The following is a 27,825-nucleotide window of genomic DNA, read 5'->3' as shown; positions in this document are numbered from 1 at the left end:
TTAATAATATTTCATGAGGTTCAAATTCGAATTTCGTGGTAGCTAAAGATACTGTTTACAATTTCAAGTCCACTTCTATTACAAGGAGAACTAAGGAACAATCCAAAATAAAGAAAAGAAGAAAGAAATTAGAGGTAGGTCCACATTTATATGAAGTATAGTTGTTTTATGGTGTGCTTAAGTTTTGACTGAGAGGCTTCACAAATCACAACTCAACTCCATTAACACATTAGTGAGATATAAATTAACTGCGGATTAATTACCGTTTGACTCAACTTAATATGCATGTCACTGTCATTATCGTTTGCTAATTTATTCATAGCTTGGGATATTTTGGAAGTTGAAAGCGTATACATATGTTCAATCTCAGAATGCTGAAACTTTAGTTTCCTGGTAAACATTTACTTTCATGGGTGTTTCAATGATTGAAACAGAAAAGAAGTCACTCAGCTTTTTAAGTACTTCAGCTGTGTACGACAGAGTTCCCACTCCCGTTCTCTGGAGCACAAAACTAATACATGATTTGTACGAAATCACCAACTAAATAGTACAACTAACTAATGATCGAATTTATAAATAAGACGTACAAAATGCATAAAATTAATTTTATCTTATTTCTAATTACTTGATAGAAAAGGGACAGTATAGTATTAATACCTAATCGCGTACATGTGATTGTTTAATGAATAAAGAAAGTAGAAAGCGAAATGACTTGAGAAAATAGAATTCGCCTGTGGGGATGAAAGGTGCTATGTCCACTTACTCATACAGCCTGCAACAATTATTACCCTTTATAGATTAAAATTCTAACTTTTTGAGACGTAGAAACAAGCTAGAGGTGTGCATTTGAAACAAAAACAATTGTGATTTTTCTTTATAAAAGATTGCGACTTTTGTCAGCTACCATTTGTGCTCATTTACCATTCACGTGACAGTTGTTATTGTGGCCAATGATACACGCGGGAAGGATAGAGAAGATTTTATTTTCTTTGAAGTATGGCTATGATTTTAAACACCTAACTTTTATAATCTTTTTTTTTTGTAACACAACTTTTATAATCTTAACATGTCTATGATCGTGGGTTTTGTGGTGCGGAGTGATTTTTTTTTGTTTGATAAAGGAAAAAGATTTTTACATGGACCTATCCTAAATAGAACCCAATATTTTTAGTGGTGAATATTTGAATATGGGGAACCATTGAAGTTAGTATTCAACCTTTTCATGGTTTCTGGAATTTAGGTTTAGAGTGAAGTATCAGTGTTTATAGGTAAGTAAACTAAATCTATTTTTTATAATTAAACAGTCATCTTGTTAAGTACTGTTTCAGCAATTCCCACATTTTTTGGGTCAGATCTTTTATATAGTAAGTTAGATCTACACCCAAGTATATATCTTAGATACATTGTTGGAATATTAGGTTTAGTATTGTGAATCATGATGGACAGTTTAGTATTCGAGTTGAAAACCAAACATTGGTTTTAGTGAAGTTAGTACTTAGTAGCAACATGTGTGTTTGTCGAAAAGGAGAGAATCGAAAAACAGTTTGAGGTTGTAAAGGGGCAAAAAGAGTACGAGGAATGAGAACAAAATCTATTGAGGACTTCAAAATAGATCAACAAACTCATTTGTCGATTTTTTTATTTTTTTTGTTTCATCCTCGCTAGTTCCGATCAAATGCATTTTTAACGGATTATTCTTTCTTAAAAAAAATATTTATATACAATTACTGAAATTATATATATAAAAACACATTCCATGAACAAGAATAACGGACAAATTATGAAAAGACAATAAACTTTAAAAGTGTTGTTGCCTTCACCAATCACCACTTTCTTGATTATCTTCTTGTTGAGCTCAACATGTACGTCATGTGAATTTTCACCATATTATTTAATAGTTATGGATGGATCCCTTTTAAAAAAATTGTGTTTTGTCATAAACTAGGTATTTAAGTTTTTTTCTTAAATCGGGTATTTAAGATATTACTATGGCTGTAACTAGTAGACTAATATAGAATTAGTGGAATAAAAATAAATGAAATAGGATAAATACAACAAAAAAATAGAATATAATTCTTTACATATAGAATAGTTCTCTTTGGTTGCAATTAAATTTCCCTATTTGAAATATGCTGAATAATAGGAATGATTTTTGTGGAATAGAAAAAAAAAGAATGATGGATGAAGTTAAAAAAAACTGACATTACTAAATTCCATGTATTTCATTGATCCAGGATGGTTTCAACTCCTGAACGAAAGGAATAAGTCTTACAAAAGATTTTTTTTATTTCATTCCAAAAATAGAATATGTGAAATTACATTTAACAATCTTTCATTGTAATTGGTGATTTTTTTTGTTTTGAAATTCTATGAAATCATACACTCCAAATAGATTTGTATTTTATCTATTTATTTGTAGAATTGATGAAATGATTCTATTTCATTCATAATAAGTGGTAAAAAATATATGTGGAAATAATGAAATCAACTATTTCACATTATTTTATTCCAAAAATTTATAATCTAGTAGTACTCCAAAATCTGTTTTTTTTTTGTATGAAACTCTCAAAATTTTAGGTTTTGGTCAATAGTTTTTTCTTGGTATTCGGGAGGAACCATCTAGACACTCTCAGATAGACAACTACCATTAAACTACCATGACACCACTTAGTGTATTAAAACTTTAAACTTCCATTTTTAGTATTCTGATAAATTGGGAGTTCGATGAGTATGGAAAATTACATTTATCTTAACTGAAAGTTAATGCTAAAAAAAGGTTAATGCTTAATTTATATTAATACTTAAATTCATATATTAATCAGAAGTTATAGATTCGTCCCCATTCTGCTTTTTACTATTTTTACTCTATTGTAGATCCTACCAATAATACATGTAGACTTGCAGAATAACTTAATAATCAATATATATATATATATATAACTTAATAATCAATATATATAATGCTTAATGTGTTCTCTTTAATTAATAAATTAGATTTTAATTAACGTTTCCAAAACATAAAATTATTTTCTTTTGAAAAATTTGATAAATTTGGAAAATTATATGTTTCCATAAGAAAAAAAAATTGTAAATAATATTATTTACTTTTTCTCTCAACGGTAAAAACTTGTGTAAATAATATTATTTACTTTTCCCTCAACGGTAAAGTTCGAAGATAAAATGATTAAAATGTTTGGATGTATTACAAATCTTTACTTTTCTGCATAATTAAAGTATACAAAAAAAATCAAATGCTATAAAACTGAGAAAAAGTAATAGTAGTAGACACATAGGCATTTATTTATTTTAAAAAATGAAATTAAAAAGGAAGAAATAAAAATTGTTTTTGTGCAAAGGAAGAAATAATAATAAAATGAAAGAAATGTCACTTTAAAAGATGCTCTTTCCCTCCTCACAACCTCCCATGAGCTCTCTCAGTTCTCTTACCACACAAAGAGAGAGAAAGATTCAGTTTTTTTTTTCAGACACATTTACACAGTTACATATATAGTTAATGGATTTGCATGAAACTGGATCAAGAACACAAGTTATGACCAAAGATTGCGATGATGATGATTACATAGACTTGGAGATCAATCTCTCTTCTTCTTCATATTCTTCTACATCTCACTCCTCAAGCTTCATCAGCTTCGACGTCACCTCCTCGCCACCGCAAAGCAGAGAGTTCGAGTTTCAAATGTGCTCCTCCGCCGTAGCTTCCGGCGAATCCACCACGTGTCCTGCCGACGATCTCTTTTACAAAGGTCAACTCCTCCCTCTCCACCTCCCTCCTCGTCTCCAAATGGTCCAAAAGCTACTCGCGTCCTCCTCCTCCTCCACCGCTGCAAAAGCCACTCCGGCTTCCCCACGCGCCGCCGCATTTTTGCCGGGGAGATTCAGTAGCAGCGAGATCGAAGTAAGAGTCCAAGACGAGCTCAACGAGAATCTTGGAAATAGCAAAAAGATCAAACAGTCATCATCGATAACTCAAAAGCTCAAGGCCTCACGTGCTTACATAAGATCTCTTTTCTCTAGACAAGATTCATCAGAGATGGGCATGAAGAACTCTAAAACCTCGAAAAACAAGAACCCATTAGGGAAACAAGAAGCCTCTCCATTGAGTCACAGGAGATCGTTCTCTGGTGTAATACAGAGGCATTCTCCAGCAAAGTGTTCTTCCTTGTCTTCTTCCTCGAGGTCGTCTCTTTCGTCTTCGTTTAGTTTTGGATCAAACGGGTCTTTGGATCTGCAGACGCTGATGAGAAGCAGCAATGCGAGCTTGGAGGTTGACAACTCCATCGAAGGAGCTATTAAGCATTGTAAGCAATGTGGCTGAATCTGAGCTCTCTTCTTCAACAACGTCTGTTTCTACTTGCGGCGACATTGGGAAAGGTTGAGACTTTCCGACCGATCTGTTATGCTCTCTCATTCTTATTTCCGAACAAACAAAAAAAATGACATAAAGTTAAAAAAAAAAAAAAAAACTTGTTTTTTCTTCTTCTCTTGTTTTTCTTTTTGTATTTTAGATTGTTTTATGTTTTTTTTTTTTGAAGTTTCTGAATTTGAGGCTTCTTTCTGTGTTACAATTACTAATTAGTTTTCCTTGAGATAAATCATGTAATAAATATGTATATATATGAAAAATGAATAGTTACAATTACAGGTTTATTTATTTTCTTTTAAGCATTCTATTCGAAGAAAGCATTTAAATATACATAATTTGTTTTGACTTTTTCCTAGTATAGATTTTATTCCGTCAATGCCTTTATGGCACATGACATATAGTGGAAGCTATTAGTAAACGTCAATCAACATACAATACATGGTTTGTATCATCTATATTATTAAAAAAGAAGTACTCATATAAAATAACTCTTAGTTTTCAGTTTTATTTACACTTCCATGCCACTGACATTAAATATTATTTTCTATTTTAATTCTGTCTTTTCCACTTTGATTAATGTGTTTTCCAAAATTAAATTTGAATTAAATACACAATTAAATAATACTTCCTATTTTAATGCTTTGTCTTTTCCACTTACATTAATGTGTTTTTTTAAATTAAATTTGAATTAAATACACTTCATATTAAATCAGTGTCAAATTCAAAAAAAAATATTTTTATTGGACAAACAACTCATGGAAATTATAATATCAACTCTTCATTGAACAAATCTAAACGAAAAAAATATTACCAAATTTGAACCGAAACTAGATAATATCCAAACAGATTTACCATTTTTGTATCTAGAGAACCATAACTAAACCTTATCCGAACGAAATATTTCAGATATTCGAATGTATTTAAATCATATTTATATACTTCAATATGTTAGCTATTTTTCGAGTTAATATCCAAAATATAAGCTATTTTAAGCTGTTTAAAATATTTGAAATATAAAAATAGTCAAAAGTAAACATCTAAAGTAGATAAACAATAATCAAAACACCAAAAAAACTTAAAATATATATTTATTCTTCATCCAAATATTCAAGTTAAACCTATTTTAACTTTTAATTTACGTACTTTAGCTTACATTACTCAAATTTACATGTTATATATTTTTTTAGATTTAACGATATTTAAATATATATAAATTTAAAAAATTTAAAAATAGTTTAAACGGGTTATCAAACCCGCAAAGATCCAAATCAGATCGGAACCAAAGCTTATACATACCCGAATAGAGCTAGAGTTTTTAAACTCAAAAATCTCAAACCCGAATAGATTTTAACCGAATTCGAGTAGATACATAAATACTCATCCCTAGCTTAGTCAATATAAAATGATCAAATATTATAAATATACTATTTAGTATAAATAAATAAAAACTAAAACTGAAAATTAATACCCGTGCGGTCGCACGGATCAAGATCTAGTTATCATTATTATACCACCATCATAATTTAAAATTGGTAAGATAAATATTGTTGACTGAAACAAAAACAGTCACCAAAGTAATTTGTCTATATGTATGTATGTATGTAACTATACATTTACAACCAATTGATGATATTAGTCATGTGCAACTGGCCATAAAATTTGCAAATTTGGTAAATTAACTTATAAGATCATCTCCAATAAATTTCCTTATTTTTCTTCTGTAATAGAAAAACTCTATAATAGAGTTGAGTTTTTCTCCAATATATTATTCTATTTCTTCCTCTAAAAATAAATATTCTTAAAAGATTATATTATTATTTTACAACTAATATCTTCTATTTATACATGTTGAAAATTCACCCAATCATTGTAATTTTTTATTTTTCATAAAATTGCAATTTTATTTAAAATAAACATTGTATTACAAAAAGCTATCATATATAATAAAATAAGACAAAATAGACATTATCTAACCATCAATATTACCATATTTTAACAGAAATTATTTGTTAATGCATTTCGAAATGAGAAATGAGTATTCATTAATATTAGGTTGAGCTTAAATATTTTTATTAATATGTTAAAGCTATGTAAAAAATTTAATAGTTAAATTTTAGTTTTAGTTTTTAGTTGAATATAAAACATTAACTATCATTTGTTTACTTTTTAATTTTGAATAAATTAATAGTATTTTATTTATGATTATTTATAATTGTGAAAATTTTAAAACTATTATGTAAACAAAAACAGTGATATTATATGTAAAAGGAATTATATTTGTCCATAACATGTATTTTAATTATAATCTCAAAAATAAAAAACCATTTTGCAAATAAAAAAGTATGTCTCTATTATAAAGAAATGCTATTTTTTTTTCTTAAATATAGTGGTAAAAATAGTAATCTCTATTTTAAGAGAAAAAATAAAGATAAGTTAGAGTAGATTTTACTTTATTATAAAGTATAGAAGCAAATATAGCATAGGATTGAAGATGCTCTAATATATCAAATTTGCAATTTAAGATGATCAGTGATAATAACTATATAGTTATATATGTATATATATAGTTATTATCACTGATCATCTTAAATTGCAAATTTGCTATCTTATAAGTTAATTTATATGTTATTTCAGTCACTGCTCAAACATTTCAAACAAGTTTTATTTCCCACCCCCCAAAATCTTACGTACTATCAAATTTATGGCTTTGAATCTATCAAATGGATCAATGGGACCATATCACTTGTAGTGATAAACTTCAAGTAGCTCACAATCATTGAAATCTTTATATAGTATATTTTGCTGGATAAATCTTTATAATTGGAAATAAATTTATTAAAAGATACTTTGAACTATTCCTTTTCTTGTGGGGTTACATTTAAGATTTATATGAATGTAAAGTTGGACCCGAAAAAATGGGCCTCCTTCTATCTGTACTGTACGTGGCAGACAATTTTAAACAAAAGATTATATTATATGATAATGTCTAGACATATATAGATATATAGAGTGAAACCTTTATAAACTAATAATATTGGAATTATACTAAAACTATATTTTTTAGTAATTTATAGAAATTATTATTTATCGATATACTAATTGAACCAAAAATTTAATTTAAAACTATAAATTATATTATTTTATAGAGGTTTTTAGAAAGATTTTTGTATATATTAATTTATAGAGTATTAATTTAAATAGGTTATATGCTACTATTTATTTTGCGTGGTATCTTTATGATTTATGATTACAACAAATTTACTGCGAAATATATGCATTTTTTTAGGGTTGACATCAAATAATACAACCTTTTCTGGCCAAATCAAATACAACAGCCTATATTTTTTAAAAGATATATGTAAAGAAACACCTCAGAGAGAGATGCTAAGATAGAGAGAGGATCCTCAGTGTTTGCTGTAAAGTCACTTTTATTCAGTTTGCTTCCTCCTTTTCCTTCGGAGTCCACTGAAAATTCCTATAGATTAATCCAAAATAAAAATAAAATCTCATCCAGCTCAACGTTAAAATTTTGATGTAATTTGTTATATAATGACGTTTTATCATTATTAGAGTAAAGGATATTTTAAATTTCAATAGTGCCGACTATAAGACCTTTTATGATATGGTTTTTTGGTTAGCCAGAGCTTTCTGTGCCGTTTAAGGACAAGATTTGGGTTCACCTTTTATGGGTGAACCTTCAAATTCATCACCTTCTTAATAACCAATTAAAGTGTCAGTTAGATTAATGATTAAAAATATTAAATATTTTTTTCAAAAATCAAAAAGAAAAAAAAATATTGTCAATTTTAATAATGGTAATGTCACTATCTAATCCATAAACTCAAACTCTATACCCTAAATCTAAATTCTAAACTCTAAATTCTAAATTATAAATCCAAACTCTATACCCTAAACCCAAATTCTATATCCTAAACCCAAACCATAAATCATAAACCCAAAAATTTGAACTCTAAACCCAAACCTATACCCTAAATCTAAATCCTAGACTCTAAACCCAAAACGTAAATACAAAACCCAAACCCTATACCCTAAATATTTGGATTAATATTGATGTTGTTCTTTTGAAATTGGTTAAGAATTAAATTTTGGATTTAGAGTTCATGGTTTGGGTTACGATCTAGGGTTTGGGTTTATGGTCTACGGTTTGGGTTTAGGGTTTATGGTTTGGTTTTAGAGTATAGGATTTGGGTTTAGGGTCTATGGTTTGAGTTTAGGGTATAATTTTGGGTTTAAAGTTTAGATTTCTTGGTTTATAATTTATGGTTTGGGTTTAGGGTTAAGATCTGGGTTTAGGGTATAGAGTTTGGGTTTAGAGTATAGAGTTTGAGTTTATAATTTAAAACTAGATCTTGACCCGTGCGACCGCACGGGTATTAGTTTTCAATTTTAGTTTCTATTTATATATACTAAATGATGTATTTGTAATACTTGATCATTTTACATTGACTACGTTAGGAATGTGTATTTGGATACTCATTGTTCGGTTAAAATCTATTGGGTTTGAGATTCTCGAGTTTAAAGATTTCAGCAACATTCAAATATTTATAAATTTTGGTTTCAGTTTGATTCGAGTATTTGCGGGTTCGGTACGGATACAGATAACCCGTTTGAATTATTTTAAAATTTTCAAAATTTATATATACTTTAAATTTCTCAAAACATATAAATTTCAGTAATGTAAGCCAAAATACCTAAATTAAAAATTAAAAAACAGGTTGAACTTCAATATTTGGATGGAGAATAAATATATATTTTAAATATTTTTGGTGTTTGATTATTGTTTATCTAATTTATATGTTTACTTTTGACTATTTTTTTTTTTAAATAGTTTAGACAACTTTAAATTGACAAAAAGACAACTTTAAAATATCATTAATTGTTGAAGAATAAAAAAATACTTTAATCTAACTAAAAAGACAAACATTAAAATATGAAAGAAAAAACACATTAATTTAACTGAAAAAGACAATCATTAAAATAAGAAAGAAAAAGAAACACATTAATCTAACTGAAAAAGACAAGTATTTAAATAGGAAACTCAATTTAATTATCAGTGGCATGAAAGTGTAATTAAATTTGAAAATTAAAAGTATTTATATATGTGTACTTCTGTTTTAATAAGATAGATTTAGGGTTTAGAATTTGGATTTAGGGTATATATTTTGAGTTTAATGATTAAATAGTGGCATTAGCATTATTAAAGTGATATTATTTATTTTTTTAATTATTTTATCATTAGTCTAGTTGACACTTTGATTGATTATTAGAGTGGTGGTGAATTTGAAGGTTCACCATAGGGGGTGAACCCAAGTCTTATCTCTTTTAATGGTAAAATGTAATAATTAGATTTTTAACTTAAACGACTGATATAGTGAAGTATCTTGAAAACATCAATGATTTATTCTGAAAGCTCAGTATTATCTTATTCAGTTCATTGAATTCACAACATAAAATTGTTTTCCATCTCTTTCAAACTGTCACGTGTTTTGGTATTTGTTTTGGTTCACAAAGTTACTTCTCAGTTTATTTCTACTACTATTTATTCAAATTCAACTTTAATAAGAAACAATATAAACAAGATTGCAACTAAATATTTAACATGTTTAGAGAAACTTACAACATTAATAAATGGAAACTAGCCGAGAGACTAAATGTTACAACGAAAATTACTAGGTGCCAAGTTACAAACAAAAAAATTACTAGGTGCCGGATTGTAAACTGTTGTTCTACACTTTGTCCAATGCTAATAAGGTTAATTTTCTAATATCCTTCAGTTTCACTCGATTACTAGAGATAACTTTGTCCAATGCTACACTAGAAGGAGCAATTTTTGAGACTAACCTTTGGTTTGTAAGTTATTTACGGGTGTGCCATGCTGGCGTGTCGGCACCATATTCATTATCAGCCCATTTGTATATTCATCCTCAATTCACTAGAATAATTACATACGTCTGCCATTGTGATACATGTAAATAATCAACTTATATAATATGCTTTCATTCTCGAACATAACCGAGTTATTGGCATTAAATTTCCGATGCATCCTATTATAGCAAGCTTAATATACTGCCTTTAATTTCGTCTATGTCTTAAATGCCTTTAATTTATTGTGTTTAGTTTCGTGACTATATATATAGGAAACTCTGGTGAGCGATTTTAATGTGATGTCAATTTTGGGACATAACTATGATTGGCAATTATGATCTTTCCATAATGATTAAACCATCATTCCTTTAATTCATTCATTTAGTTTCACAAAAGGTAATTATGATGTCATTCTACGATTTGCAATTATGAGTTCAACATGTCGGGTATTAATTGTGGCGAACTATCGAAAAAAAAACTTTGTGCCCAAGATTATAAACCTTTATATAATGATTATGGTCATTCCGAACATTATGAATATTTTAGAGCAAATGTAAGTGTGATTATATAAGTTTTCCATTATTTTCAATGTCTTATAATTCGTTTACATGTTGCTTTTTTATTATCTGAAACATATTCGTTGCTTGGTTTCCAAAGTTTTAAAAGGAATGATTTCAAGGAGCAATTGGAAACGTCGTGGAGTTCTAACTTTCTAATTCACTGGTTTTACTAGGCGTATGGTTTTGAATGAACTGTTGACCAAGCAACGACATTATGAATATTTTAGAGAAAATGTAAGTGTGATTATCTAAGTTTTCCATTACTTCCAATGCCTTATAATACGAGGATATGTTGTTTTTTTATTGTCTGAAACATCTGTTGCTTGGTTTCCAGGGTTTTTATTTTCAAGCGAGAGACTAGGAATCGTCGTGGAGTCCTAATTCACAGGTTTGCTAGGCGTATGGTTTACTTTTGTAAGTCGATAGTTATTTTTTCAAAATAGGCCACAAGTAGCTTTCCTTATTTCAGTGTATGTTCACTTTTAAGAATATTATACATTCTCTTATATAATTACGGTTAATGCATAGATTTAATTTTCGACTTATCAGTTGTTTATTGGTTATTAGCTAAAACATTATGTATCCAAAACTGATTTTAAAATCCTTTACCCATTTTAAAGTGATATATCTCGGAGGTGATCATCGTAAAGTGATATGGCAATATATATGTCCGTTATATATATTGACAAGTTTTGGCAATAACTTTATTAGAGTAAAAAGATTCGCCACCTTTGATGATAATAAGATTTTCTTGGGTTGTTAGCTATATAAACTATTAGCTAAAACAATATATTCCACCTTTGTTAATAAAAAGATGCGCCACCTTTACCCATTTTATTAGGTTAGTACTTGAGCAAATATTGTCAAAACATGTATATGTTATTAGCTATTTCCGAAGTGATCATCCTAAAGTGATATGGCAATATCCTTTTTTTATTAATAGAGAAGCAAATTTTAAGAATAACTTTGGATTGATATTTTAATTACAAGCATGCCATGCTGATGTGTCATCTCTACATTAACTTTCAACCTATTTTTATAAACACCCTCTTTTAACTAGATTAATTACTCATTATGCCATCGGTACCACTAATATTTTACTTTCAATATTTTACTCTTAATGCATAGTAACTGATTGTATTCATATAAAAACTTCCGACTGTCGTTTGGACCTCTCCACCAATTAAAATATTGTTGTAAACATTTTAAAACCTGCCAACAAAAAAGGAAAATGAGTTGTTGTATTATAAAAATGAGGTCATCTTCAAATATGGTCGTGAGTTTTCATATATATAAAAATGTCTTGCTTTAACATAGGAACACAATTAATTTAAAATCACAATTTCAATTCACAAGGACATCTCAATACCCTTACAAGCTTAATGAAATGTCGTGAGTGCTTATGCAAAACAAAAAATGATTTGCTTAACATAGCACACAAAAAAAAAATTAAATCAAATTTTTTTTTTGGTAACAGGCTTAATTAAATCACAATTTTAATTCATAAGGCATCTTAATACACAATTATAAAATAAACTAACAGAGGATATGCTATCAATTTTTCTTCATTCTATGTATATTTAATATTCATAAGATTTTTCTCACAATATGCATATAAGGTTTTTGGCTTAGCATAGAAAATTGACACATTAAAATCACATCTTTTGCAAGTTAACAAAGAGATTTAAAATATAATCATATCAAAATTCTGTGTGAAAATTATATATCGTAACCCACATTTCAAATACAAAATTTATAACATTATCTTTAATGATTATTAGTTATTTTTTGGCAAAGCGAAATTGGGGGCTGTTTAAGGTTGGTATAGAGGAAATTTCAGTGCGTAATGTTTCAGATACTAAATTAGAATCGATCTTGAATGATTGGTAGTTACTGTTTTCAATATTTTCATTATGCAATTGTTCCCATATTGAAGTTATGTTATTACACAGTTTCCATATTCATTACCTAATATAATTCGAAACTTGGGTAGTCATTCACGCAATTAACAACTTGTTATCTTGTGTTGCAATGTAAATAACTCAATAAGATTTAAAATTGATTCTATTTAATTATGAGTAATTATTAGGTTCACTCCCAAGAGTGAACTTCTAAGTTTACCCACCAATAAAATTTCATCATTTTATATTCAATATAAGGAAATAAAATATTCTCAAGTTATATTATATTTTTTAAAAAATAAAAGATAAAAGCTCAAGAACTAAAATAAAATATAATAATAGTTACAAAAAAAAATATTTTGAAAAAAAACTTTTAATACCATCAGAAAAATGCTAAACCTTAAACCTTAAATCTTAAACCCTAAACTATTGGGTAAACTTTAAACCCTTGGACAAATTCTAAATCATTGATTTTTTAAAGTACTTTCAGTACCGTCAGCAAAACACTAAACCCTAAACCCTAAATACTATACCCTAAACCTTGGGTAAATCTTCAACCCTTGGATATATCCTAAATACTATAAGATTTATGATTTATCCAAGGGTTTAAGATTTACCCAAGGATTTTTTAGGTATATCATTTAGAGTTTAGGGTTTAGTATTAAGATTTAGTGTTTTGTCGATAGCATTAAAATTATTTTATTAAAGTTATTTTTGTTTCCAACTAATATTATTTTTTATTTATTCTTATCTTTTAATTTTAAAAATATGACAATATTTTATTTTATTTTCTAAAAGATATTAAATACAAAATGGTGAAATCTTATTGGTGGATGAACATATATGTTCACCCTAGGGAGTGAACCCAAAAATTACTCATTAATTATCCTCTATATATTGAAGGAGAAACATTTAAAAAGTTATAACCTTTAGTTTGTAGTAATTAAAGAAGTGTCTTACTGAGTTGTCAAATTATTGAAATGCTAATTTTGATTACTTAGCGGCTTGAGAATCAATTGAGAATTTTGTTGGTCCAAAATAAAATTGATAGAGAATTTTTCAAAACGAGTATAAATTACTAAAATTGTTAAAAATCTCACATAAACTTTTGTGATCAAGATTTTTTTTAATATAATAAGATACAATGATTATAAAATCATATCAATAAATAATTTTATTTAATATGTTTTTATATTAATATATTTTTTTGTGCAACTTGAAAATACATACTTATATTTGATATTTTCATTGAACATATATTGAAAAAATTAATATTTTTTAATTTTTGAAATCTTCATTGTTTTTTAAATGATTATAAATTATTGAAACCACTAAACATCTCACATTAAAAATAATTTGTTGGTGTAAAATTTTGTTACACAATATGAAAATAATCATAAAATCATATGAGTAGAAATCTCATTTAATAAATATCCATATTAAAAGTATACTATATATCTATGTTAATATCATTTAAATTTAATTATACATCATATACATAAATAAAATTGATTGTTTTGATATATTTATCCCCAAAATGATTTTCGAACCAAAAAAGTGATCGTTTAATTTATATGTCCACGCCAATTTATATCATTTTATTATTTCATAATATGCAACAACATAAAATAAGTAATAAATATAAAATATTTATTCTGCAAAGACGCATATCTTAACCTAAGTATGTACGTCTTTAATAATTTTAAATCTTAAATATTTCTAAATCTCAAGCCAAAACAAAAGAACAAAATGAGAATAAACTTCATGATCAATATTTATATCGAGCAATAACCAACATGAAAAAGGCATAAAAAGAGAAAAATATTGAAGATAGATAGAATTTGCACGTAAACGTAAACTTCTTATAACTATATTTAATTTTTAAAGTGCTAAATCATGATGTAAAACTGAGCTGACATATTTTCATTGTAACCAAATAGTATGTCTGAGATTCTTTGGTCTAAACGTTAGGTTCTTATGCGATAAGTGATTTTTTGACCTAAAATATTTTTAAAATGGGATCAGCTCACCAGTATACAAATTATGTAATTAACAATAAAGAGTTCTTAAAAAATTGTTTAAGAGCCATTAAAACAACAAAGAGTTTTTTTAAAAAATTGTTTAAGAGTCAAAAATATTAATTTGATTAAGAATGTAAATTTTATTTTTCATATAATATTTCTTAAATAATTTTCATATATATTCACCTTGCGCAAGGCGCAGGTCTTATCCTAGTTATTTGTTTATTTGTCTCGACAAGAGAAATCTGCTTTTGGTACGTATATAATGTTTATATAGCCTTAAAGGTCGAAATAAAGTTAAATTATATGTTTTAAAATAACCCAAATTTTTCAAACCCAAAGTCATTCCACTGGTATAATATTTTTTAGGGAAAATTGTAAATATGGAACATAAAAACAACTACATTGTCCCTATGCCATATATTAAACACCACATTGTCCCAATGCAATAATATTTTGTGTTTATCCAATTAAACCCCCAATATAATTCCAACGCAATATTTTATATTTGTTTTCTTTAAATAAAAAATTAATTTTCGATAAAAAAAATTTAATTAAGAAATAAAACAAAACACACATCCCCTGACACCATTTTATCCCCAAATTGAACACATGAACCCTAATCAAAACTCTCTCCTTTGTTACGTGTAGAGAGAAAATCGGAGAGACTTGAACACTCGACGACGCTGCTTCACTTCGCCGGCTCCAGTGTCCCTTATTCGCCGGCTCCGATATTCCTTTTCCCCTCTTCGGCTCCGCCGGTGTTTCTTCTTAAACAAAGGCGCCTACTCCTCCTCCTGGTCGTCGGTGTTCATCTTCCTTCTCCTTACAAGAGAATCTGGGAGTTTCGATTTAATCTCTCTCTTCTCCCGACAGAAACAAAGTGAATCACTTTACCGGAATCTCGAACCCGCGCCTTACCGTCTCAAACAGAGATACACTTCATCTTTATTCCTTGACCTAATCGATTTTAAGTAAGTTCTTCGGTTCTCTTTCGTTTGTACTTTGGATTGTTATGATTAAGGGAAATATGAACTTTTGATTCTTACAATTTAGGGAGCTGCAAGGGAGAAGATCCCTGATTTCATTACAGAGTGTGGAGCTTCACATTTGGTTACTGACTTCTCTCCTTTACGGGAAATTAGAAGCTGTAGAGGCGAGGTTGTGAAGAGAATGAGTGATTCATTAGCAATACATGAAATTTTAATATTTATTTAGCTAATATAGAATGAAGAACTACAAATAGACGACGATGGCTGATTGAATAACCCATTTTGTGTTTTTCTTTTCATGGGATATACAGAAAAGGTTGTAAAAATGGTTCTGTTTCTTTTCAAGTTCCACCTCCGGGTAAATGTTCCTTATGTAATAGACTGTTCCTAACAGGAACTGAAGCTCTTCTTGGTCTTGCGCCTGCACCAGAATACACTTTCCTAGCTTATCTATGTTTCTCGTGTCGGAAACTACTTCAAGGTTGTTCAAGCTCGAATAGTGGATACTTAGTGAGAGTTGTTATGACTTTGGATTTAGTTACTGTTAATCGTTATATATGTGTTACGTGTTGTACTCGGATTCTCATAAACAATAGTAAATGTGTTTTAGTTGTGAGGTTTCACTCTATTCTCATGATTTTCTCTCACAAGAGCCATTCTAAGCAAACTATACTCATTTTCTTATAAATCACAATGATGAACAGCTATTTAATGATGAAGATATTATATGTATTTAATAACCATTACACCGAACATGTTATTTCACTAAGATTTACAAATATAGTTCACACTACAAGTAGGGTTTAAACCCTAAACCCTTAATCACATAGGGTTCAAACCCTAAAGCCTAAATCAAATAAATGGTGATTGTGAATTTAGTGTTTATAAGTTAAAGTTTAGTGTGTATAGAAATTAGAGTTTAATATACTTGTTGGTTTCATAAATAATTGATAAAAACACAAAAAAATTGGAAAGATTTTAGGAAAATATACATTTCGAACTTGGTAGAGTATACATTCTACTGCCATAGAAAGTAGATAAAACAGTAGGTTGCATAACCCAGCAACGGTAGAATATAATATTTTGGTAGAAAATACCAAGTAAACATACGTAGATATATTAAGAAATATAGTTATTGAAATCAACTGTAATCCAGAAATAAGCGAAATGGCAGCTGAATAAATCTACCATCGTAGAAATGTATTTATTGGCAGCTGAATAATTCTACGACGGTAGAGAAGTATATAATGGTAGATATGATAGTTCTACCATATGTAGATAACTAAATTATTAACCGAATATACAATCTACGGCCCGTAACTAGTAGATTAAGTTTTCTGCCGTCCGTAGATCAAAATATGAAAATTTGATATACTAATATTTAGTCTATAAAAATATTTTTCATAGTATAGTTTTTTGTTTATGTACATTTTGAAAAAAAAAAATATATTTTTCTGACTGTTAAAATAATTGATATGAATTTTTAAAGTTATTCAGGGGTATCTGAGTCCAGAACGGACCAAAAAATGATTTATGGCAAAGGGACAATGTAGTTGTTTTTATGTTCCCTTTTGGCAATTTTTTCTATTTTTTATTATATCCAAACCTTACTTTACTGCCATTTTCTAACACACTATGAGCTTTTGATATAATTTTATGATTGACTCCACCTTTGTACGATCTTTTTCTTTAACCTAGTAATTTGAATTGTAGGTCGACTAGTCTAGAGATAGCCAAGTTCATTATCTACGAGCATTTACTATATAAAACATTCGGACCGTGGTCTATAGCCGTACGTTTAACCTTGCGCAACAAAAATGTTTCAGACGGAAATCAAGAATAGTTGAGTTTATACCTTCTTTCCAAATTCAACTGCCACTCTCTCTTCACCATTTGGATGTTATAGGATGATTTGCTATTCAATTTTTTAATTATATATGTGAATTTTAATTTCACATAGAAAATACACGAATTTCAAGATTAACAAAAAGTCATATACTATATCCCGATTAATTAAAATATAATAATATTAATCCTCGTGGAGAAAAATCTCTTTGTTAATCTTAAGAGTCCATGGGAAGCATGATGAGTGTCAGCTGCATGAAAGTGTGTAGCTTTCGTTTTCCATGCATGAAAGTTAAGCTTATAAAATGTCACTGAAACGATTAAAGTATCTTGTAATTATCAAAAGCACAAGCTTTATTTGCTAGTAAAGTGCGACTAATTATTAAAACCAAACGAAAGAACACTAATACACCAAAAAAATACTGATGATCTTTCTACCGATGCTCGAAAGCTTTGTAACTATTCCTTTTTGTAGTCTCTGTAGAGAGTTTCCCGTCCTTCTACATTCTGCTACTAGACATTAGGTCTCAGATGGTGTTTTCGACTTACTTTTGGGACGAATTAGAAAATCAGTGGCACTGGCACATCACACATTTGACAAGTTCAAATAGTGTAAGACATGTTTGAATTAATTGTGCCAATATAACTTGTAAGTTCTGAAAGTATACTCAACAAAAACAATCATATACTACAGTGCAATACTTTTTTGGGTTAAACTATAACGCAATACTATTACACCGTTCTAATAATATTATGAAATTCAACTTTATAATAATAATAATATAATAAAGTACATTCAAACCCCTGAACATCAGCAAACTGTTTCCCTCGTAGTAGAGTCCAAAAATCCACGTGATCTACAACAGGAACCAGAAGATGAAGTGTGCCTTTCCACAGTTTTGAGTTATGACCCATTCAAAGTTTCAGTTGACGACTAAATCTTGTCAGTCTATTAGTACGATCAATAGAAAAATACAAGATTCAGAAAATGTGACACAAACTCGTAGAAACTACAACATATAAAATCAATTATTATCTATTTTGGGGCAATTCAGAAAAGGTAAGACTCGAATAGTTATCCTGTGTCTCTAAACTAAAATGGAAGTGAAGCAAGAAAAACAATTATGTCTGTCTGTACATGGAACCCACTTCACTTATCATGTAACTGGTTTCAACTGTTTAATACACTTATCAACTCTCTAATTAGTAAACGCTAACTACTAAAATCCATCTCACTTGTACAAAAAGAAAAAAAACTCTCCGTTTACTGCTTCTCAATCATCCATGCATGCATGCACCTAATAAGATTGAACCTAGCTCTTTGATCATTTACGAGCCACATTCTCGTGAATGGTTTGGATTTTGGAATTATTGTTTATGATGTGATACTATGTGATGTGCAATGAGAGACAAGTGAATTAGAAGCAAATAGACAGAGAGACAATGACAAAATGAGAGAGCATTTTCATAATCACAAGCTAGTATGAGTTTTCGGACTACTTAACTTGTATGTGGAAGGATTAGCTTTGTCTTCTTCCATAACCCGGGAAGCTTTTTGTCACTCTAATGGATTCCACCGTTTGTTACTGTATACACGTAGCATTTGTCAAGAGTCCTGACCCAACACATACCTAACTAAAAAAGAGCATTGAATATGGATTGAAATCATTAGATTTCCCTTTACATTCTTATCCTCCAAGCTGGATTGTGAAGGAACCCTTGAATATCCCAATTAGATAGAATCAATTTACTCTAATATATTTCGAGAAATATTAAAGATAACATCTCTAAAGTTAGTCAAATCCTTTGATCAGATATGATTGTTTTTGTTGAGTATATTTTCAAAACTTATAAATTTATATTGTACAAATAATTCAAACACGTATTACACTATTTGAACTTGTCGAATGCATGTGCCACTAATTTTCTAAGTCGCCGCAAAAGTAAGTCGGAAACACCATCTGAGACCTAATGTCCAGTAGAAGAACGGTAACATGTAGTGAGGATTGCTATGATTAACTTAGCTTTGATCACATATAGTCTTCCAATAATGCAATGGCAATATTCATTCATCGTCTGCAAGAAAACATACCTCGACAAGATTTACAAAAGCAGAAACCAAATGTCTAACAAAACGATTTTGCATTTGTATGTTTCAAAGTTCAAACAAGTTGAAAAAAGTTAAAAGGGAACAGAAGAGTCAACTATATTCAAAGTAACACGATGATTAACGTCACATCAGTTTGTTATTCTTCTTACAAAAGTATGTTCATGCACCAGTAGGCTGTCCAGAGAAGGACAGAACAAACTACGTGAATATAGGAGTTGATTGAAATGTTTGCCTAACTTTCTGTTATAGTGACAAGCAAAACTGGTGCTTTGTGAGCTGTTTCGTAGTAGGTCAAAGGAAACATGCTTCTGCTTCAGCTAAAACATATTGCAGGGAGCATTTGTGCTTCCATTTTCAAAACCTCAAAATTATTCTTCAAAACCAACAAGATCAAGACGGTTAAGAAGAGCTCGTCTGTTCTCTCTTACCTAGTGTTTCTGAATATAAGTCAGGCCTTGCAGTGATAGTTACAGGTCAAACTCTGATCATAGAACATCGGTTAATGCTGCAAGCACGCGTAACCATACCAAACTTCAGCTCTCAAAGCACTTGAAACCGAAACATAACTGGTGAAGCGCTTTACGAATTCAAACACCATACAATGAAACTTGGCCTTGATAAATGCATATTTATACAAAGAGACTCATACTTAAAGGACAGATTTGGCCAAGCGGAGGAGAGTAAACTCCGGCTGATGTTATTGAGCTGGCTGTGTCTTCGTATCAAGAGAATACATTTTTTAAAAAAATCAATAACTAAACCGGCCGGTACAATTGGTAGTGACATTACCACACATTTCTTTTGCTTCTAAACCGCTAATTAGACTAACAACACTATGAATCTTCATGTCTTTTGTGTCTCTAGAGACTAATAGGCAGCAGACCCGATGCTACTACTACTGCTGTCCCAAGCAAGATGAAGATCTTGCAATTAAGATTATAACTAAGAAGAGAAGAGGTAACTTGTTTACGTTCAGAGAAGAATCAAACAATGTAATGAATGATCAGATTGCTATCATTTCACCACTTTCCTCCTCTTACACCTAAACAATTCTTAAAGAGGTACCAAATCGACCGCAAAGAGTGATCAATGTCCAAACGGAAGCTGACAAAACCACATGCAAGACGGATGCGGCTTGGGATAAGACATCGAAGTCGGTGGGTTTGGGATGGATCTTCTCTGGTGGCTCTCTGACGGCCGCAATCACTGGATCGATAGGACATCGATCGGTAGCTTCCCCTCTCACTGCAGAAGCACTCGCCATGCGCGAAGCTCTCAACCAGGCGATCTCCTTAGGGCTCCACTCCCTCGAGGCTTTCACCGACAACTCAATGCTCGTTAGAGCAAACAACGGCAACGCCCAGTATAAAGAAATCATCGGAATCATTGCATATCCGATCGATCTCCTCTGGCTTTGCATCTTTCTCTATCTCTCATCTCCCTAGATCACAAAATGTTATCGCAGACGGTTTAGCTAACCAGGCCTTACAGGCTTTTTCTTCTTCTTTGTATTGAACTCCCAAGGTTGGGCCAGTTTTGGGCCTTCCCCTTTTTCTCTCCTTTAATGGACTTTCAGTGACAAAAAAAAAAAAAAGAGGTACCAAATCATGTAGACTCATACACATCTCAAAAGAAACACTGCAAAAGATTTAAACTCTCATAGTCTCGAGTTTGAATATTCAACCAATGCAATCAATTCATGCTCTCAACTACCATATTACAACAATCTAAATCATCAACAAAAGCCTCAACACGACACCCAAAACACCATTCAAGTCTACCAATCATTTTGTGATACAATGATGACAAGCTCCTTGTACAGCTTCAACGCCTTGTTACGATTCCCTTCAAGAACCCATATCTGTGCCACAAGCAGCTTAAAATCCCTAAGGTCCTTAACAAACATTCTTCTCCTTCTTGCACCTCTCCATTGCTTCTTGAATCCTCTTCTCAATTACATTCGAATCATCACCTGCCTCTGAGTAAGCCAAAGCTAAGCCGTGATAAGCCTCCACCACTCGGAGAGGAACCTTGGCTAGAGTCACTTCGAACACGCTTTTGGCTGATTCTAAATCTCCAATTTGAGTAAAGATGTTAGATTTCAAGATTTGGCCCATTCCTTCTCCTCTGGTTTTAACTCTATCAATCAGTTGATGATCTCTATCGCTTCTTTAAGCTTACGAGATTTGATCTTTACCTCCATTAACGACCTTAGAGGAGCCACGTCTTCAGGGTTTTCGAGCGATCTCTCTTCTTTCTTCCAACGAAATGGTGACGTCATCATGTTGTTTTTATCTTTGACAAATATGTTTCACTGATATGAATTGAATTATCTGTTGTTAAAGTATCTCCAATGTACTATTTTGTTTATTAATCCTACTTACTCCATTATCAAGTCAAAAATGAAACAGAATTATAAATATCTTTTTGTTACAAAATCTTCAAACTGCAATATCAGATTTTGCAAAGAATCATGATTCTGCAAAAGTCTTAATATGTATAGACTAAGATTTTGTCCAAAAGTTGTTCATTTTCTAACTGTTTGATGAGGCTTTCGAGAGCTAACAGTACCAACTACTTGCTCTGTCAGAGCAAAATTGACAGTGTTTGAGTTATATGATTAAAAAAAAAAAACTCTCGACTCTATGACCAATGTGACACTTCAATCTTTGGACCAGATGAATTCATTTAAGCTCATCGGATTTACAATGAAACTCCAAAACTATATTATTTAAAAGCCAAGGATAGTTGTGAGACATAACTTAGAGAAAAGTGACACCGAGTGCTCATTGTTCCAAGAACAATGATAAGACGACGGTAAAATATAAAAAGACTGTTAAAAGTATCCACCAGCAGACAAGCTTTACTTGTACTCAAATGAAGGCACAGGAGGCGCATCAAAACTCTCCAACACCTTGGTCTCACTTCCGCTACTCGTTTGCTGCGTCTCCTCATTCTTCTTACCAAAAAGACCTCCAAACCACGACGAAGAAGCATTCTCCGGTGGTGGTGGTGGTGGTATCATCTGCCCCTGATTCGGCACCTGCCCCATCTGCATCCCCGGAGGCATCCCAGCCATCATCCCCTCCTCCATCTGCATATGCTGAGGCTCAGCCATCATCTTATTCAACGCAATCCCCGCTCCTTCAATCAACGCCAGCAAAACCCCACCGACAAGCGCCGACCTCACAGCCGCGTTAGGCCCCTGCCGCATCGACAGGAACCCGCCGGTCGCAGCCCCGGCGATGATGGAGTTCCAGGGATCCTCCTTCTGCCTTAGGTACACCATTGAGCAATCGAAAGTGGAGAAGAGACCTCCCCAGACGGCGAAACTGCCTCCCACTCGAGGCGCGTTCATGACCACCGCTTGCTTGCCGCCGAGAAAGCGGCTGCCTTTGGGGGAGTTGTACGTTCCCTTGAGGAAATGGAAGGCGGATCCTCCGACCGCGCCCATACCGAAGGCCCCGCCGATGTCGTCGAGGATACGGTCGGGGCACGGCTCTCGTGATGACTCTGGAGTTCCCATCTGATGAAAATCGAAACCTGTAATAATAAGATAAGATGAAAATTGATTTGATTGAAATTAGGGTTTCTAAAATCAAGACACAGAACACATTAACCTTACGAAAGGTTGAGACAAACAATCGATCGAACGGAGGCGAGACGGAGGCGATTAGGGTTTGTCAAATCTTACGAAAGTCGTAGACTTGCGAATGTAATTGAAGCCAAGAGGAAAAATATAAACGTACCTGGAAATCGAAATCGAAATCGATAGGATGGGTGAGTTTTTGAGAGATCAGAGAGGAAGAATGAACTATGAAGCGCGACGGAGAGCGAAGAAGAAACGACAAGGCTTTTTTTTTTTAATTAGGGTTGGGCCGACAAGCAAAAATATGATTCAGAGGCGGTCGAAACTTGGTTTGCCTTTTATATGTGTATTTTTTCCCCCTCATTTTACCGTAGGTTTTTCTTGATGCTGTAAATGGTAAACATAGGAAAGAATGAAGGTTGAAACAAAATTCAAATGATTGAAGGTAATAAAATTCAATAGAATCAAAATAATAAATTCATAATTTTAAATCACAATTTAGATTATATTTATTTTTGAAAATGTCTTCGGATAACACTAATACAATTTTTTATTTAAAATTACATAAAGACAAGCTTCACAAAATAACATCTATTAATGATTAAATGATAGAAATATATAAATTATAAATTATAAAATAAATATGTATTTTAGTTTATAATTTTAATGATTAGAATTTACTGTTAATATGCAGAAGTAAATATTTAATATGTAGCGTCTTTTTAAGATATGGTGATCAACAACAACAAATGAAAAAAGTTTATATTTTTTTGTTCTTTAATATATTTTTTGACAATAACCTTTATTGAGTTATATCGAAGTCAAAATGTTGAAATCATATTATTTACTCTGTCCCATTTTAAGTGGTGTTTTAGGATTTTTATTTTGTCCCATTTTAAGTGATGTTCTCACTAATCTAGGTAGAATTTAATATGATTTGAATCTTATGACAAATTATAAAATACTATACTTTTTATTATTGGTTAAACTAGTTTTATTTAATGTATTTTTATGTTACCAAGATAAACTACGTAAAAATATGTGTTTTTTTAATCTATGTGCAATAACCTAAAACATCAGATAAAGCGGGGGAGAGAGAGTATATGACAATGTGTTAATGCCAAATTAATGACCCTACAAGTAAGTTGAAGATAACTAGATGTGACTTGCGAGAATTTAAGTCAGAGGATCTCGTCTCCTTTGATCTGCTGTGAAATGGATGTGAACTCATTGATTTTTTTAAAAAAATTGTTGATATAGATACGAATCAAGTTTACTTTTTACTGACTGGATGAGGATCGATATGATTTAAACTACGAGTATATGCCAATCTGTAATTTATAAAAAAAAATTACTTTTAAAAGAAAAAACTTAAAAACTATTAAAATTACAATATTTAATTATAAAATTTAAAATATTTTAATTCTTATAATTAAAATATAATTGAGATAATTACTTTAATTTTAGTTAAAATTATCTGTGTATTATCAGCAAATTTCAACATAACGGGTGTGACTTAAATATTTTTATTTGCAAATTTTGCATGTAAGATATTTGAACAAAAAATTATTCAATCCACAACAGTAGACGACGGATCAAGGGGTCTGGTTTGACATGTTTCCCCGCACTAATGAGAACCCAAGTTGATTTATGTCTGGTATATATTTTTTTGACTACACTATCTTTTCATCAGAAGTAGAAGTTTCTAAGAACTAGTGTGATACAACTCTTTAAAAGATGCTCCGACCCTTGCCGTCCAACCCGTATGGTATGCGTTGCGTCCAGCGGTCAAATGTATATTCTTTGTATTAATATTGATTTTTTATTTATAAAAATGTACTTATTTATTTTATTTTAGAGAAAATAGGCTTGTTGGTTTATGATCATCGTTTAAATATAATATATATATATAACTTTAAGAAAATCTATATAGTTTAAGAATCACTTGGATAAGAAAAGTATAGAGTTTGAGCAATATGTAGTGCATGAGACTACGGCGGAGGGATCTGAATAGAAGTACGTAGAATATAAGAAGAAATCGAAAAAGACGCCATCGGTGATTGTTACATCCAGTAAAGAAAGTTGAAGGGAGGAGATACGGTGATGATTGTGGTGGATGGGAGGAGGTTACGAGAATGGATGATGATACCTTAGTGGACGATTACAATACCAGATGCGTTAAGAGGCCAGTGTATGAGAAGCTACGGTGGCAACATGAACAGAGCAAAATTATAGATGCTATGATTCTGTGTATTTATGTTTTTTTTTTATTTACAGCGAATAAAAACTATTTTTTTTTTAAAATGAATACAGTTTAACATGCAATATTAATGGTTTTGTAGAAACGCTTTCTGTGAGTATAAAAATTTAAAAGGTGACAATCTTTTAATTTTGTCAAAAACATCTTTTTTTTAAGAAAAAATAACACTACAATAGAAAATAAAAAATAATCTGGAAAACTTGTAGAACGATGATTAGTAGAATGAATTGAACCATAAACAATAGAGTAATCTTAAAAAAGTATATTTATACGTGAAGGTAAATCCACACATTTATGAAGATAACTAAACCCAAAATGGATAGTATTTTTATGATTACATATATGTAAGCAAACGTCAAAAAGTGGAGACATCCGCTTTCAAATAACATCAAAATATGCTTTATTGTTTAATTTTAACTACATTAATTTCTGAATAACTCTTAAAATTCTATTTTCGTTTTATCATGCTAAAAATCTTTCCAACTTTCTTGGTTGTGAAACGATATTTGATCAGTGCAGGATTTTTTTAGTTTTAAAAACTGTTAATTTGAACATATATAAAACTATCCTTATTCAGATTATGGTTCAAACTATATAATTTTTGTATTGTTACTAATCATATATTTTGATTAAATAAAAGCAGAATAGGCAACAACAAATGTTGGCATACAATCTAATGCACAATAAAGACATCTATTAAGTTATCTTCTCATCCAAATATTATATCCCGTCATTAAATAATAATCTAGTCGTAACATGGAAAACAAAAAAAAGGATTACACTTATTGTTATTAAATATGCATATTGTATCACTGTTATCCGTTATGGTATAAAATATTTATTGATTTAAATAATATCCTTTCGAAGAGTATCAACAGTGACTATCTCCAATAACAATTGACCAAAAATACACGATTTGTTTCTCTTGACGTAGATATTAATTTAGACTAAAATATCCAGTGCCAATCGAACAATCATATGTTAACATGAGATCAATAACAAAGCGTCCTTGAAAAATTCAACAACAAGATCTACACATCATTGCTAATGCCCGTACTTGCAATCCCCGATAAATCAAATATGTACAATGCAACAAACGAGTTAACGAAACATATTACTCACATGGTTGTCTTCTTCAAAAATGGAAATCGTCTAAATAAATAACTATGCGCTTGTGCGAGGTCGAGCCCCTAATTAATATTTAATAAGATTCTTTTGTTGTTAATGGTGTAGCAATAGTATCTATCTTATTAAAATAGAAATATTGTGTTGGATCTAATATTTATTTTGTAAGTTTGTAATTAAATACATCTATCTATTTTATAATTAAACATATATTAAACTATTTATATTTACTTTTTTATATTACTATCTATGTCTCCAAATAATATTTTTATACTATTATTTATGTTTCCAAACAAAACTATAATTAATCTTGTGTCTAAACAATATAAAATATTTGATTTCATATTTTTAATAGTTTCTACCAATTTTCTTTCAAATTATTTAGATAAATTAAATAGTTCAAAAAAATATATAAAATAACGTAAATAAATAGAAACATCATAATTTCATAAAATTACACTGTAAATTACTCAAAATAATTATAATAAATGAATTAAGCTATATAAAAAAGGAGTAATATGATCAAGGCGTATTTATAGTTCTAACTTCTTAGTTACTTCATATCTATCATTTTTTCATAAAATTGCAAAAAAATTAAAAGTTGGATTAAAATGTGACAATTATGATAATATAACAATTTAAATCAAATTAGATTACATATCGGTCATCCATTGGTTCAATCGGTTAGTTTCAGATTTTAGTTAATTTTTAAAATATAAATGTTTTTAAAAACCTAAATCAAGTTATAGGATCACCGAATTAACCGGTTTGACCGCGATTTCAGATAAAATTTAAAAACACTGATTTAAATATAAAAATATTTAAAATATACAATTTCTTACAAATTTACAAAACATTTGTTGTGTTATTAGTGAAATTTTTTATCATAAAATATTTCGTGCTTACAAAACATGCATACAAATCTTATTATATACTAGATCTTTTTCCGCGCTACGCGTGGATTACACTTTTAAATGTATATTATCAATATTTTTACTTTTATTTTTTATTTCAAAATAAAATATGTCAATACATAGATTATAATTTTTTAGTTACACCCATATTTTCATAGATTTTTTCTGTTGTTTTGGTAAGTATAGAATTTATATTTGAAAAAATACATTATACAATATACATACACATATGCATATG

The 27,825-nt window shown here is 30.1% G+C and overlaps 2 protein-coding genes and 1 long non-coding RNA gene across 6 annotated transcripts; 2 read left to right on the top strand and 1 right to left on the bottom strand.

The window, feature by feature from the left end:
• The first annotated feature begins 3,421 nt into the window (after positions 1 to 3,421).
• Positions 3,422 to 4,631, top strand: LOC108846530 (probable membrane-associated kinase regulator 3). Its single transcript, XM_018619758.2, has one exon. The coding sequence runs from the start codon at positions 3,515 to 3,517 to the stop codon at positions 4,334 to 4,336; it is 822 nt and encodes a 273-aa protein (XP_018475260.2). The 5' UTR covers positions 3,422 to 3,514; the 3' UTR covers positions 4,337 to 4,631.
• Positions 4,632 to 15,128: 10,497 nt separating this feature from the next.
• LOC130509427 (uncharacterized) lies at positions 15,129 to 16,372 on the top strand. Its single transcript, XR_008943438.1, has 2 exons — positions 15,129 to 15,726; positions 15,809 to 16,372. It is a non-coding gene; the product is annotated as an uncharacterized LOC130509427 (long non-coding RNA).
• Positions 16,373 to 22,401: 6,029 nt separating this feature from the next.
• On the bottom strand, positions 22,402 to 23,593 carry LOC108844284 (mitochondrial import inner membrane translocase subunit TIM17-2). Of its 4 annotated transcripts, none has more exons than XM_018617508.2 (2): positions 23,449 to 23,593; positions 22,402 to 23,242 (listed from the first exon to the last, which is right to left on the bottom strand). In XM_018617508.2, exon 2 carries the CDS (start codon positions 23,223 to 23,225, stop codon positions 22,563 to 22,565), a length of 663 nt encoding a protein of 220 aa, XP_018473010.1. In that variant the 5' UTR covers positions 23,226 to 23,242; positions 23,449 to 23,593; the 3' UTR covers positions 22,402 to 22,562. The 4 variants fall into 4 exon arrangements, with proteins under 4 accessions (XP_018473010.1, XP_056860674.1, XP_018473011.1 ...); XM_057004694.1 differs by having other exon boundaries at positions 22,402 to 23,225; XM_018617509.2 differs by having other exon boundaries at positions 23,320 to 23,457.
• Positions 23,594 to 27,825: the final 4,232 nt, after the last annotated feature.

This window comes from Raphanus sativus, chromosome 3, assembly GCF_000801105.2.
Source record: "Raphanus sativus cultivar WK10039 chromosome 3, ASM80110v3, whole genome shotgun sequence".
Taxonomy (NCBI): domain Eukaryota; kingdom Viridiplantae; phylum Streptophyta; class Magnoliopsida; order Brassicales; family Brassicaceae; genus Raphanus; species Raphanus sativus.
Note: the sequence above shows the minus strand (reverse complement) of the source record. Positions and strands in the feature narration are given on the sequence as shown.